The sequence below is a fragment of the Heteronotia binoei genome, chromosome 13 (assembly GCF_032191835.1).
Source record: "Heteronotia binoei isolate CCM8104 ecotype False Entrance Well chromosome 13, APGP_CSIRO_Hbin_v1, whole genome shotgun sequence".
NCBI classification, from domain to species: domain Eukaryota; kingdom Metazoa; phylum Chordata; class Lepidosauria; order Squamata; family Gekkonidae; genus Heteronotia; species Heteronotia binoei.
The window spans coordinates 68,506,614-68,521,024 of NC_083235.1; the positions used below are offsets into that span (position 1 = coordinate 68,506,614).

The 14,411-nt window shown below is 42.8% G+C and overlaps 1 protein-coding gene across 3 annotated transcripts in view; it reads right to left on the bottom strand.

The window, feature by feature from the left end:
- The window catches only part of RECQL5 (RecQ like helicase 5), a 108,608-nt gene that overhangs the window by 77,466 nt on the left and 16,731 nt on the right, over nt 1–14,411 (bottom strand). For all 3 annotated transcript variants that reach the window (XM_060253019.1, XM_060253018.1, XM_060253020.1), the window contains exon 7: nt 9,486–9,568. In XM_060253019.1, the coding sequence (XP_060109002.1) occupies nt 9,486–9,568 (83 nt within the window). The remainder of the gene's footprint in view (nt 1–9,485; nt 9,569–14,411) is intronic.

Consider the following 14,411-nt stretch of genomic DNA (forward strand, 5'->3'; position numbering starts at 1 on the left):
TAAGAGATTAAAAAAAACCCAGAACATTAAAATTCATGGTTCTATATATTCAGATTCAAATTACCCCTCATACTCTAGACGTTACTTAAATGCAGGGCTTTTTTTGAGCAAGAATGCAGTTCTGGCTGGCTTGGTACCAGGAGGTGTGGCTTAGTATGCAAATGAGTTTCTGCTGGGCTTTTTCTACAAAAAGTCCTGTGTCAAAACAATGGTGAAATCAGGTGTGGCCTAGTATGCAAATGAGTTCCTGCTGGGCTTTTTCTACAAAAAGCCCTGTGTCAAAACAATGGTGAAATCAGGAGGTGTGGCCTAGTATGCAAATGAGTTCCTGCTGGGCTTTTTCTACAAAAAGCCCTGTGTCAAAACAATGGTGAAATCAGGAGGTGTGGCCTAGTATGCAAATGAGTTCCTGCTGGGCTTTTTCTACAAAAAGCACTGTGTCAAAACAATGGTGAAATCAGGAGGTGCGGCCAAGTATGCAAATGAGTTCCTGTTGGGCTTTTTCTAGCAAAAAAGTCCTGCTTAAACGTATCAATTTACCCCCAAAATTGTACATTTATTTTACATTTATTGTAAACAATATATTTAATTTAGCCTTACACATTTTATCTACCCTTGTGCTAGCCAACTTTTGAGGGGGTTTTCACATTCCACTACAAGTTATTTCATTCTTGGTAGACCACCACAAATTTAACTGGTTTAGTTAGACAGATCCAAGTGGATAGCTGTGTTGGTCTGAAGCAACGGAAGTAAGAATCCAGTAGCACCTTTAAGACCAACGAAGTTTAGAGTCCCTGACAATGTAGGGTCAAGTGAAATGAGACCAACCTACAATTTAATTGCATATTGCTTCCATATTCCATATTGCATAATGTACACAGCACACATTTCCCAAATTTTAATTAAGGCACCTACTTTCAAGCTCAAACATAACAGGAGATGGTGGTAGTAAGTCTTTGAAATAGCGAAAGTGGCCAGCTCTGACTTTCAGCATTTTTTCCTTAGGCCCCTGAGAAAGAGCTGCAAAAGTATTTTGTTGTCACGGTGGTACCTAATTGAGGGAAATTGTTCATGAGACCCAGTACAGAAAACACTGAGCAAGCAGAGGAGTCCTTTCAGTGGGGGAAGAGGAACTCTGGATCCAAAACACTGTCCCTTTAAAGTTATTTTCTGGACATGTACATAAGAAAGAGGCCGATGTGTCAACATCTCCTTCCCACTGTTCTGCTGCTAAGGTATATAGCCACCGTGGCCTGCAAGTCCTACTCTGTTGTGCCCTCCTAGGTGTTGGAGCCCCAGTAGCTGCCGAAGGTCTCCGCCTGGGATGTGCCGCCCACCTAGTTTTCCCAACACCTGGAGAGGCTTTTTTCTCCCTCTTTTGGTTCAACAACTGTTACCACCTGGCCTTTGTAGGAATCCCCACTGAGAGGGCTCCCAGCTTCCTCTCCCTGTTCTAAATCCTTCCTCTGTCTCCCCCACAATCCAGCACATAAGGACAGCTTACTGCCTCCAATGGTAAAAGTTCTGTCTGCCTCAATGGAATCAGCACAAAATAGACCCCTCCTCCTTGCTCCCAGGAGTTTTATCATCTCAGTTTTTCTCCTCCCACTGACCAGATCAAGGAACGTCAAAGAAGCTTTTCTTGAAATCTTTCTAGCCCCTTAAATCCTCCAAACCTCTGTTCCCTGCTAGATATCACCTGTCTAGTTGAACGTGTGTGTATTTATGTGTGTGTGACTTGACCATCTCATTGTGTTCTGCCAGGTCTCCCACTTGCATTCTTAAATGCTTGGTGGTTGAGGCCGGCAAGCAATTGATGCCATCCATGCCTATACTCTGCAATGGAGAGAAAAACCTTTTAAAACTGAAGGTAAAGGTTTTGCTCAGTTCAAACTTCCAAAGAAAGATGCATTCCTTCACAGCTGCAGCCAAAACAAGAGAGTCTTACAGGATTTTAAAGGTTAGCAAATTAATTTTAGCATAAGCTTTCAAGAGCCTGGGTCTACTTCTTAGCTATAAGAAATGACCTATGTACTAAGAAACAGTGTCTTCCAGAGTTATAATTAGAAGTCATTTCAAGGACAACTATTTCAAGAATCTCCTAATTATTCCTTCATTTAGATAACACATCAGCAAAACAATTAGATCTACTTCAAAATACATCATCCAATGAGACTTAATAGTTCACATACAAAACTTGCTAACGCAGAGCAGTAATCCTGTAACGTCATGTAGCCACCCTTTTATATTCACAATGCAGATGATGAAAGTGTGGGAAAGCGATGCTTTTTGAGTGTCTGTCTAGGTACAGAAAGGATATTTGAACCCACATTGATAGACAGACTTCAGAATCAAAGGGTAATAGCTACCCAGAATTGGGATGTGCCCTTATTCTCTTCTAACCTGAATGAAGTTAGCATAGCAGTGTTCCCACAACATAAGAAAGCATTCACAGGAGAATGGGGAAAAAAGACATGCTAAATGATAGAAGTTACATATGATTCTCTTGGTCTCCATCTGAATGAGGCAAGATTGCATGCATGCATGAAACGGGGAAACAGATTATGAAGAACTGTATGGTACAATGGGCTAAGAATATAGGGCATAGTATTATGCTAGATGAATGGGAAACCCTTTGAAAATCCAATATTAAATTAAACAAATCAGTATCTTTTAAGGAAAATTTGTATGTTTTACAGATGGTATGTAACCCCTCAAAAGCTTTCTAAAACGTATTCTAATATGACTAATAAATGCTGGAAATGTACAAAACAGGTGGGATCATTTTATCATATGTGGTGGACTTGTGAGAAGGCGAAGGACTATTGGAAGATGTTACATGAACTATTGCAGAAAACGCTGAAGATGCAGATTCCTCTTAAACCAGAACTGTATTTGCTGAATATGTATCCCAGTGATTAGACAAAAGAGACAAGACATTTAATGCCACGTATTAATACCGCAGCTAGGATTTTGTTTGCTCAGAGATGGAAGCTCCAAGAACTACCCACAAAACAGGAACTGATCAGGAAAATACTGGAAGCAGCTGAGATGGACTATTTATCGCTATTGCTTGCTGGGAAATCCAAGGAAAAAGCAAGAGAATACTGGGAGAAGTTATATGTACGGCTAGACACTTAAATTGCTTTGGTGTGAACTGTGGTTAATATTCTTCAATTTATATGGTTGAAATACAAACTAAATTGATAACCCAAATGGGAACTTACAATATAATTCTATAGGACTAGTGTGATGAGAGGCTAAGCATGTAACAGTATGATGAAATTTTATTTTATATGAATTCTACAGCGACATGCAGAATGTATTCTAGTTTTCTTTACAGATGTATTATTACTTTTCTATTTCCATTTTCCCTTTTTTTCTTGAAAATAAAAATTTCATACTCAGAAAAAGAAAGAAAGAAAGGAGGAAACACTAAAACAAACTAGACACACCCTGCCACATGTCTCGTTGTAGGGAACCGTTCCTATATCAAGTTACGTCCTTGAACAAATCTCACAGCATTTCTTATAAACATACAGTCAAATCTTATCTTAAAACTCTTCAGTAGAGTTATCAGAGGTTATTGTCTCTAGATCTCATACTGCATCTTGTGCCAGTACTGCAAAGAGAAACATTTCTTTTTGATGTTTTTAAGCTGCTGCCTTTGGCCATGAATCATCAGTAGTCAAGCAAGATATCTTATTTGTTTATCATATATTAAGCTAAAACCTTTACTTATTTCCCTAGAAATAATTTTCGATTTTTAAAAAGTTCTATTGATTTAAACTACAAAGAAAAGAAGCATTGCAGATACATAAAAAAGAGGGGGAAAGGGGGAAAAGGGGCCTTGACAGAATGGGGAAAACAGAATATCAACTATAATTCCACTTCCCAATAAAATGCTCAGATCATTCTACCTACAAGTATAAAAATCTCCTTAAATATTACCTTCCTTTCTTCCTTTAACGGACTAAAAAAAAGGAATACTTTCTTTTAGTAAACTAGTAAAACAATGTAAATCTAGACACTTCTTCTTAAACACAAATTAAATATAACCAGTTAAGAAAAAATATTTTTTCTTTCAAAACTGTCCCAACGCCAATTTTATCTCACTTAACTTAAACCTATTATAAGCACAAATTAAATTGTTGATTTAGTGAAATCCTTATTTAAAAAACACATAAAATCATTTCTTTATCCTTAGCAAATTACATAAAATACAACTAAATGTTTTGTCTATATCCGTCTAAGCCATTTCTCTTGATAACGTATTAAAAGCAAGTCTGCCAAATTACCAAGTCTACCCAATTCCACAGCAATTATGCTATCTGCCTTTTCAACCTTTGATCTTATACTTATATCATTATAGACAATCTCACTAAATAGACAAACTGTGAATACATCTACTATATAGAGAAATATGTTAACTGCACTCATTAACATTTCTTCTTCAAATCTCCCTTTTTCTTTTAAAATCTAACATCTGTCTGTATTAATGGTTATATGTCTATTTATTCACAAGGGAAAGACAAAAAACAAAAGAACCCAGATTCCAGAGTCCTTCTTCCCAAAGATTAAAAACTTTTAAGTTCCTTTGATTTCTGCACCCATATTGCATCCGAGGCAGCCCATTTAATCACAGTCTGTCTTTTGATATCACATTTCACTTCTTAGTCAAAGTTCCTTGTCCAGCCATTCACACTTTTAAGTTCCTTTGATTTCTGCACCCATATTGCATCCGAGGCAGTCCATTTAATCACAGTCTGTCTTTTGATATCACATTTCACTTCTTAATCAGAGTTCGTTGTCCAGCCATTCACCAAAGCAGAAAAAAAAAATCCAAAATCCTTTTTCCGAAATGCTTTTCAAATCCTGATTTGTTGATTGGAGTGCAACTTTTCGCTTCTCAACAAGGCCTGCCCCCTCAACCGCAGGGGGAAGAATTCATCGCCATTTTTCCCTCTCAGTTTGATTTTACTGCATCTTAATTTCTGGTCAAGTTTTGAAAATGCATCACAAGAGAGTCTCTTACTTTTCCTTTATTTATTTCAGAAAGTATCACTTTCCCCTTCCACTTTCACTGCCATCAATATACTCTCTTTAGAACCGGACCCCTGTAGGTTTGCAATTTCATTAGCTGTCAGCATAAAACATTCCATTTGGTCATTAAGGAGCTGCATAAATGAGATAAGATCTTCCTTCAGAGAGATAAGATTTGAGCAAATACCTTTTCCATGTGACAATTCATTAAACGGTGCCATTTCTAATATCAAACTCAGTCTCTTAAATCAGATTGTAAATTCGCTTTAAACTCCTATTAATCCCCGTTCCACAACTGAAGTTTTAAAAACCATTCTTTCAGATACAGTCAGGCGATAGAGACAGAACTCTCTGCTATATAACTCCTTTGTGCTCATATCGTATTGCAACTTCTTAGTAAACTCTTTGATGTATATATGTCCAATTATGGTCTGGGTCAATTTTAGTGATTATATTCAATCCACTTTAAGTAGTTAAGACTGCTCGTGACATTTCGAGGCCTCTTCTAAATGCTTTGAGCTGGTCTTTTGTAGTTATGCAGAGTGACCCATAAGGGAGTAGAATTACAAGAAACACCTACTTGTTAAGCAGAGTCATCGCTTTAGAAGTAGAAAAATGCTTTTCAAAGTCGTACTGGAGAAAGTGAAAGCAGAAAGCGATTGGGCGTTCTTCTTTTTCTGCTGGTATGCCAGCTTTCATAGCCGCGGAGCTTCAGGACGAACAGAGAGCACAGAGGGCAGCTGCCACTGGCCCCACCCCCCGTAAAAGTCCCATGCCGAAGAAGAAGCCACTCCGGGCTTATTCTATGGGGGCATCACTTCTGTGACGCCCCTCCAACGGCCAGACTCAGAGTTGCTGCAGAGAGACGATCTGCAAGCAACTCTGAAGCTAAGATGACTGATCCCGGAAGCCCCTGGTTAGAATTTTCATTAGATCAGATAATAAATCTAATTTCTTGATTAAGTAACATGTACGTGCTGATCTGGAGGACATCTATCCAATTTTCTCACCCTACATTAATGCCTTGGTCTTTGCAGCCTCGTGTCGCAGAGTGGTAAGCTGCAGTACTGCAGTCCGAGCTCTGCTCATGACCTGAGTTTGATCCCAGTGGAAGCTGAGCTCAGATAGGCAGCTCAAGGTTGATTCAGCCTTCCATCCTTCCGAGGTCGGTAAAATGAGTACCCAGCTTGCTGGGGGAAAAGTGTAGATGACTGGGGAAGGCAATGGCAAACCACCCTGTAAAAAGTCTGCTGTGAAAACATTGTGATGTGATGTCACTCCAGAGTTGGAAATGACTGGTGCTTGCACAGGGGACCACCTTTACCTTTTACTTTTCAGCCAAGTTTGTGAGAAAGTATACCCGACAGTGGATTGCAATATCAGTGATATAATGGTTGCAACAGTGGTATAGTGGTTGCACTATCAGACTGAAGTCTGGGAGACCAAAGCCCAAATTCTCTGCTCTGCCATAAAGTTTGCTGAGTGACCTCAGACTAGTCGCACTGACTCGGCCAGCTCTCCTTATAGAGCTGTTGCAAAGATTATATATTGGAAAGGAGGAACCACATATGTTACTCTGAGCTCTTTGGAGAAAAGGAAGGATAAAAATATACTAGACGGTATTGACTGCTTAAAAATTACAAGCTCACAGAACTCTTAATTCCATATCCCAGTTGGATCTTTCTCCATAACACACAAGAAATCCTAATATTCTAAACATAGTAGGTTGTGAGATCTACCAATTTTGTATGTGTTTTAGGATGGATTTAGCCCAATGGGAAAGTTTGAGAAATCTGAAACTTACCTAACCCAAAATATGAAGTGAACCCTTGCGGTGATAGAGTAAGGTGGAGAGCAAAGATCTCAAAAGCTATAAAGTTTTTTTCTTTGGATGCATCACGCAGGCATACTTTTTACAGGAGTATCTGTGTTAAGCTGCAAGCATTTCTCCATGTGCCAAAAGTTAAATATACTAACAAACAATAGATTCCCACTCCCTACAACAGGACTGGTAACCGACTTAATTCTACCTTAAAGAAGTATCCACAGATTATAAAGTAAAGGAGATTCCCCAGTTAGCAAACATGTCCATCTTTTCACTGCAAATTTACGTCCTGACCACTGCAACACAGCAAACTGTACAACACTTACAGCCCAGCATAGCTTGAGCTACTTAGGGTGGTTTCACACTGGGAAATTGATGCGATATTATCCTGTTGGCAAAAAAACTGCTTGAATTTGATCCATTTCAGAGGGATCAGACACTGGCTGTGGAAGCAGCAGGATCCTGGCAGCGGTCCGTGGTTGCCCATTCACACCGCTAGCATGCCTCAACCGTGGACCCACAGTGGAAAGGGTTTGTTTTTTTTTTAAAGTTCCCCTGCACGTGCACTCAAGCAGAGAAGTGCACAAGCGTTCCTCGGAGAGGAGTTGGGGGGGGGGACCGACACCAACTGTGCCAGAAACGGCTTGGTGCAATCACACAGCTCTTCTGCTTATGAGTCGCAGCTGGGCGTTCAAATAGCCACCGATTATGTGACCTAAATGCAATTCAGGGGGAAAGTACCGGGAAAATCCGGGTGGTTTTTTAATCCAGATGGGAGGCGAGGTGAGAAGGTGTGCAGCTCGGAGGGCAAATGCGCTCGTGTGATTGTGCGCTTTTAATCTGAATGAGTGGCGGGGCTAGGTTGGGGCAAATCTCTTGTGTGAAACCACCCTTAGAAACTAAGCAAGGTTGGCCAGCCAGTGCTCAGACAGGAGACCATCAATGAAGACTCGGATTGCTACATGCAAGAAGGCAATGATGTATCACCTCTGCTTGTCTCTTGCCTGGAACATCTCATGGACAGCATGATCATGAGCTGATTGTAACTCAACAGAAGAAGAAGAAGAAGATATTGGATTTATATCCCGCCCTCCACTCCGAAGAGTCTCAGAGCGGCTCACAATCTCCTTTATCTTCCTCCCCCACAACAGACACCCTGTGAGGTGGGTGGGGCTGGAGAGGGCTCTCACAGCAGCTGCCCTTTCAAGGACAAAGCCTCCGAGCGACCAGCAATCTCCTTTCCCTTCCTCCCCCACAACAGACACACTATGAGGTAGATGAAGATATTGGATTTATATCCCGCCCTCCACTCTGAAGAGTCTCAGAGCGGCTCACAATCTCCTTTCCCTTCCTCCCCCACAACAGGCACCCTATGAGGTAGATGAAGATATTGGATTTATATCCCGCCCTACACTCCGAAGAGTCTCAGAGCGGCTCACAATCTCCTTTAACTTCCTCCCCCACAACAGACACCCTGTGAGGTAGATGAAGATATTGGATTTATATCCCGCCCTCCACTCCGAAGAGTCTCAGAGCAGCTCACAATCTCCTTTCCCTTCCTCCCCCACAACAGACACCCTGTGAGGTAGATGAAGATATTGGATTTATATCCCGCCCTCCACTCTGAAGAGTCTCAGAGCGGCTCACAATCTCCTTTCCCTTCCTCCCCCACAACAGACACCCTGTGAGGTAGATGAAGATATTGGATTTATATCCCGCCCTCCACTCCGAAGAGTCTCAGAGCGGCTCACAATCTCCTTTCCCTTCCTCCCCCACAACAGACACCCTGTGAGGTAGATGAAGATATTGGATTTATATCCCGCCCTCCACTCCGAAAAGTCTCAGAGCGGCTCACAATCTCCTTTACCTTCCTCTCCCACAGCAGACACCCTGTGAGGTAGATGAAGATATTGGATTTATATCCCGCCCTCCACTCCGAAGAGTCTCAGAGCGGCTCACAATCTCCTTTCCCTTCCTCCCCCACAACAGACACCCTGTGAGGTGGGTGGGGCTGGAGAGGGCTCTCACAGCAGCTGCCCTTTCAAGGACAACCTCTGCCAGAGCTACGGCTGACCCAAGGCCATTCCAGCAGGTGCCAGTGGAGGAGTGGGGAATCAAACCCGGTTCTCCCAGATAAGAGTCCGCACACTTATCCACTACACCAAACTGGCTCTCCAGCACCTTCTTCTACTTTTCAATAATAAGATCTTACTACCAGACGTATGTACTAAAAAGCCCTGAATATATTCATCTTCTGTACAAAGGAAGCTTAGACTCTTGCAGGAAAGACCATTATTATTCCAACAAATATTCGGTCTAAGCTATTTCTCCATCAAGCTATTAGTTTCACATCGCTTTTCTTTTGAAAGACTGAAGCCAACGAGAAACACGAAAGAGCTTGACAGTACGCAGGATGTATATCCACTAAACTAATCCAGAAAAGTGCTAAAAGCTATCTATATATTCGACGCTATCTACATACCGACCTCCCCTTACCAGAACCAATTTACCGCACCGTAAGACCACATCACAGAAGATGAAGCCCTCAGGAAAAAAAAATAACTTCCCTAAAAATAAAAACCTGCTTTCCCAATCAGAGAACCAAGTTGTACCTTACCCGAGCTCTCCACAGAAGGCCACCATAGCATCAAAGTCTGTCATCATAGCTTTATCTGATTCTTTCAAGGTACCTCGCTTCTCCTGGGGGGAAAAAGCAAAACAAAATAAGACAAAATAGCTGTATTCGTAGCTAGACAGAAGCATGTCGATTTTTATATGGAAATGTTGTATGTCTCCAAGCCAAGATGGAGGAGGATGTGCCTACATTGGGCATTTCAGAAAACTGGTGGAATAGAAAAAAAAATCAGTGGGATAGGGCTACTCCAGATACAAACTTAATATCATTAGGGTTGTAGAATCTACAAATAGCAGCTCTCCAGCAGCCCTGGCCCACTCAATGCACAGCAGCCAAGAAGGTCTGAGCGCCTGCTCTGGCTGCAACGCCACTGAGGATGTTCTCCGCAGCTGAGAACGAAACGTCTGGAAGGAAAACTTTCTCCAGTAGAACACGGCACTTGATCCCGAAAGATTCTACAAACTCTAATGATGTTACCAGCCGTGAAAACCTGAAATCTTTGACAAACTTAATAGAACAGAAACGGAAGAATGTAAGGCATACAATCCAACAAAGGCGCCATCTGAGCCCCTTCCCCAATATGATCCTGATCCAAGCTAACGAATGTAACAAAACAAATCACTTGGCTGGCTGCTACCATGCACCTACAAGAATAAATATTTCCACATGCATTGTGCAGGGGGTTGGACTAGATTACCCTTCCAACTCCATGATTCTGTGTCCATCTATCCGTCCGTTTGTGACAGGCATAACTCGGAAAATAAAACCAGGAATCTCAAAATTGGCCACCAGCTTCAGAATGATCATGGGAGTTCCAGAGCCAAAAATGAAAGGAACTAGAATATCCTGGCCCAGGTTATCTCCAGGCATCCCTCCATAATATTTACAACGGAAACTAAGTGAAATGGTTAAAGTGCTGGACTACAAGCTGGGAAAGCCAGGTTCAAATCCCCACCCTGCCATGGAAACCTGCTCTGTGACCTTCAGCAAGTCGTATGCTCTTAGCCCAACCTACCTCATAGGGTTGTTGTGAAGATAAAGCAAAGGAGAGGAGAACTACGTAAGCTGCTTTGCATACGCTTGGAAAGAAGGCAGGATATGAAGCAAATAAATAAATAAGTTCTAACTTCTGTTCCTCATTTGTTACTGTTGAGACAGATTAACATTTATTATCATACAAGTTAAGAGGGTGGAGGGAAACATCCTTTCACTATTTTGATAGATTATGGGGAAATATTAATTCCCCTTTCTGTTTATAACATTAACAATGATTTGCTGCTATGCTACTATCAAATACATTTGATATTAAATACATTGCCAATCAGGAAGGATCAGGAGGCATCGAGACTGAAAAACTGAGGGTGGGGGAAGAAAAATTAGAAATGGGGATACATGAATGGAAGTGGGGGTGGCACTGTGCAAACCATGCCACTGCCAGCCGAGCTCGCCCTCACTGGGGTGAGGGTGGGGAGAGGAGGAGTGCACCAGGCAGGGAGGGGTGCCATGCCTCGGGTGCCGGCCTTGTGCTGGCACTCTAGCACCAGCGCTGGTGAAAACTACCAAAAATCATAGCCAAAAGTATTGACATATATCCATGACACTATTTTATAGTACTCTTTTATTTTTTCACACACACGCACTTTCTTTAGCCAGTTTGGTGTAGTGGTGAAGTGTGCGGACTCTTATCTGGGAGAACCGGGTTTAATGCCCCACTCCTCCACTTGCAGCTGCTAGCATGGCCTTGGGTCAGCCATAGCTCTGGCAGAGGTTGTCCTTGAAAGGGCAGCTGCTGTGAGAGCCTCTCCAGCCCCACCCACCTCGCAGGGTGTCTGTTGTGGGGGAGGAAGGAAAAGGAGATCGTGAGCCGCTCTGAGACTCTTCGGAGTGGAGGGTGGGATATAAATCCAATATCATCTTCTTTTTCTTTATCTCCATATGCACCCCCTCTACCAGCTAGCATGGAGTTTCAGGCTGGGGTGTCATCAATATGCCAATGACACCCAGCTATTTCTGTTGATGGGCAGCCAGCTGGATACCGTTCCCAAGAATCTGGTTGAGGGTATGGAGGTTGTGGTTCGATGGTTAAAGCAGAGTAGGTTGAAGCTGAATCCAGGTAAGACAGAGGTTCTGTGGTGGTGGTGGGGAGCCTAGGTTGGATTGCCAACTCCCGATGGCATGCCCTTAACACCTGCACTACCTGTCAAGAGCTTGGGCATGATCCTGGATGCCTCCTCGTCTATGGAGTCCCAGGTCGCAAAGGTTGCCAAGCTGGCATTCTTCCACATGTGCCAGGTTAGGCAACTGGCTCCCTGTTTCACCCTGACTTAGCAACAGTAATCCACACAATAGTCACCTCTACCATAGACTCTATGCCTGCACATGACCTGGAAGCTCAAACTGATCCAAAATGCTGTACTGGCTTCCAGTGGAACACTGAATCAGGTTCAAGGTTTTAACCTTCAAGGCCACCTATTTTTGGGACTGCCTCTGTCTGTACACCCCCGGAAGAGCCACTACACTCTGAGAACAAGAACTTCCTGGTGGTCCCCAGCCTGAGAGAGATCCGGTTGTCCTCAACTAGAGCCAGGTCCTGGTGGAACTCCCCGCTGGAAAACATCCATGCCCTGTGGGAGTTGTTATTTTTCTACAGGGCATGCACAGCAGAGATTGGATCTGTATAATTGGTGGATCTGTATAATATGGCATGTAAAAGGAAGATACAAATGATCCTAAGGGACCCTTCACATCTGGGCCATTTGCTATTTGAGATCTTACCGTCAGGTAGACGATATAGAGTGTTGAAGGCTAGGACAAACAGATTTAAGGACAGTTTCTATCCAAGTGCTGTGGTTAGGTTAAATGCAGGGTTATGAAGGATTATCTGTTTTAGATGTATTTAATGGTTTTATGAATGTTTAATGGTTTTATGAATGTTTATTTAATGGTTTAAATGGTTTTAATGGTTTTATGAATGTTTATCCGTTTTAGATGTATTTAAATAGTTTAAATGGTTTTAATGGTTTAAATGGTTTAATGGTTTTAGATGTATTTAAATGGTTTATGAATATGTGTGCTTGATGTGTTGGTATGTTTGTGGAAGAGCACCTCATTTCGTTGCTCTCTTTTTGTTGAGAACAATGACAATAAATTCATCTATCTATCTATCTATCTATCTATCTATCTATCTATCTATCTATCTATCTATCTATCTATCTATCTATCATCTATCTATCTATCTATCTATCTATCTATCTATCTATCTATCTATCTATCTATCTATCAGCAGAGATGTTCCACCATGCATCTGGTTGAGGGCAGCAATGAGACAGCACCAAATCTGGCACTCTCACACGAATCCCTCCATAACCTTCCTCCTAAGAGGTTTACAGAAACTGACTTTTTCTCTGCTATCTGGACATATGTGCTCAACTGTTGATGTTTTAATTTAAATTATTTGTTGTACCTCTTTTGTTTAAACCACCCTGAGCCCTGCCTGCAGTCTAATAAATCCAACTTGTAAAATAAATAAATCTGTTTATATGTTACCTGGAATCTTGGTTGAACAGTGACGTGGACAACTGTGCAGTCAAACCGTATTTATCCAGGATGATGACTATCAAAACACAGTACGAGTGGCTGTTGGAATACAAGCTATGTACCGTATTTTTCGGACCATAAGACGCACTCCCCCCCCCCCCCCCAAAGAAGTGAGGGAAAAAGTGTGTGCGTCTTATGGAGCGAAGGTACCTTCCTCCGGGGGGGGGGCGATCCGTTGCTTCCGCCTCTGATCCCGGTGCTTCCCCACGCGCCTGCCTGCCTGGCTCCAGCTTCTTCCAGCAAGCGCTGGGATCGCTCCACGCTGCCCCCACCGCAAACCCAGCGCTTCGCGAGCGCCGGCTGTGGAGAGGGCAGCGTGCTTACTCCGTGCCTGTCTGCCTGGCTCCAGCTCTGACGCTTACAGCAAGCGCCAGGATTGCTCCCTCCGCCCTCCGATCCCGGCGCTTGCTTTAAGCATCAGAGCTGGAGCCAGGCAGACAGGCACGGAGAAAGCACGCTGCCCCCTCCACAGCCGGCGCTTGCGAAGCGCTGGTTTGTGGAGGGGGCAGCGTGGAGCGATCCCAGCGCTTGCTGGAAGAAGCTGGAGCCAGGCAGGCAAGTGCGGGGGAAGCGCCGGGATCGGAGGCGGAGGCAGCGGATCGCCCCCAGGAGAAGGTGCGCCTATGGTCCGGAGCGCCTTATGGACAGAAAAATACGGTACATTCCAGCCATTATATAGTTAACTGTTTGTTTACCTGATAGTGATGTACTGTGACCTAAACTCAATTGTGGGATGGTTCTTACTTTGCCCACGAAAGATGTAAACACAACATTGGTCAGAGAGGATGTTAGGTGTGAAATGCTTTGATCTTGTATGCAAGTTTTATTGCTCTTCTTCCTGGCGAAATGCTTTTTGGGGAGAAGAACAGTTGAGACAAAGAACGTAGCCATGTAGATCTGACACAGATAGACTAGCTGGTAAGCTAGATTGTTTTTCTGTTTTATCCCAAGTACCCTATCCTGATGTTTTCTAGTAAACTTTTTTTCTTTTGCGAAGCTTAAGCCTCGACTCCAATTACTGCCACTCCAGAACCTCTGAATTTAACATGCCCTTCCTAACATTTTGGTAGCAGATGATAAAAAGGTTCCAGCAGTGGCTCTAAGAGAATCTCTTTAAACTTAGTGAGTAGGCAACAAGGTAGCTATAAGTGTAAAGTGTTGCAGATTTTGGCAAAAAATCCTAATGGGATCTGAACTCGTGTTGAGTCAGGAGGAAAGGGGTGTCATGGTAGACAGCGCAATGAAAATGTCACTTGGTGAATGGCAGCAAAAGAAGCAAGCTCTGAGCTGCAGATCAAATGAAGACAATGG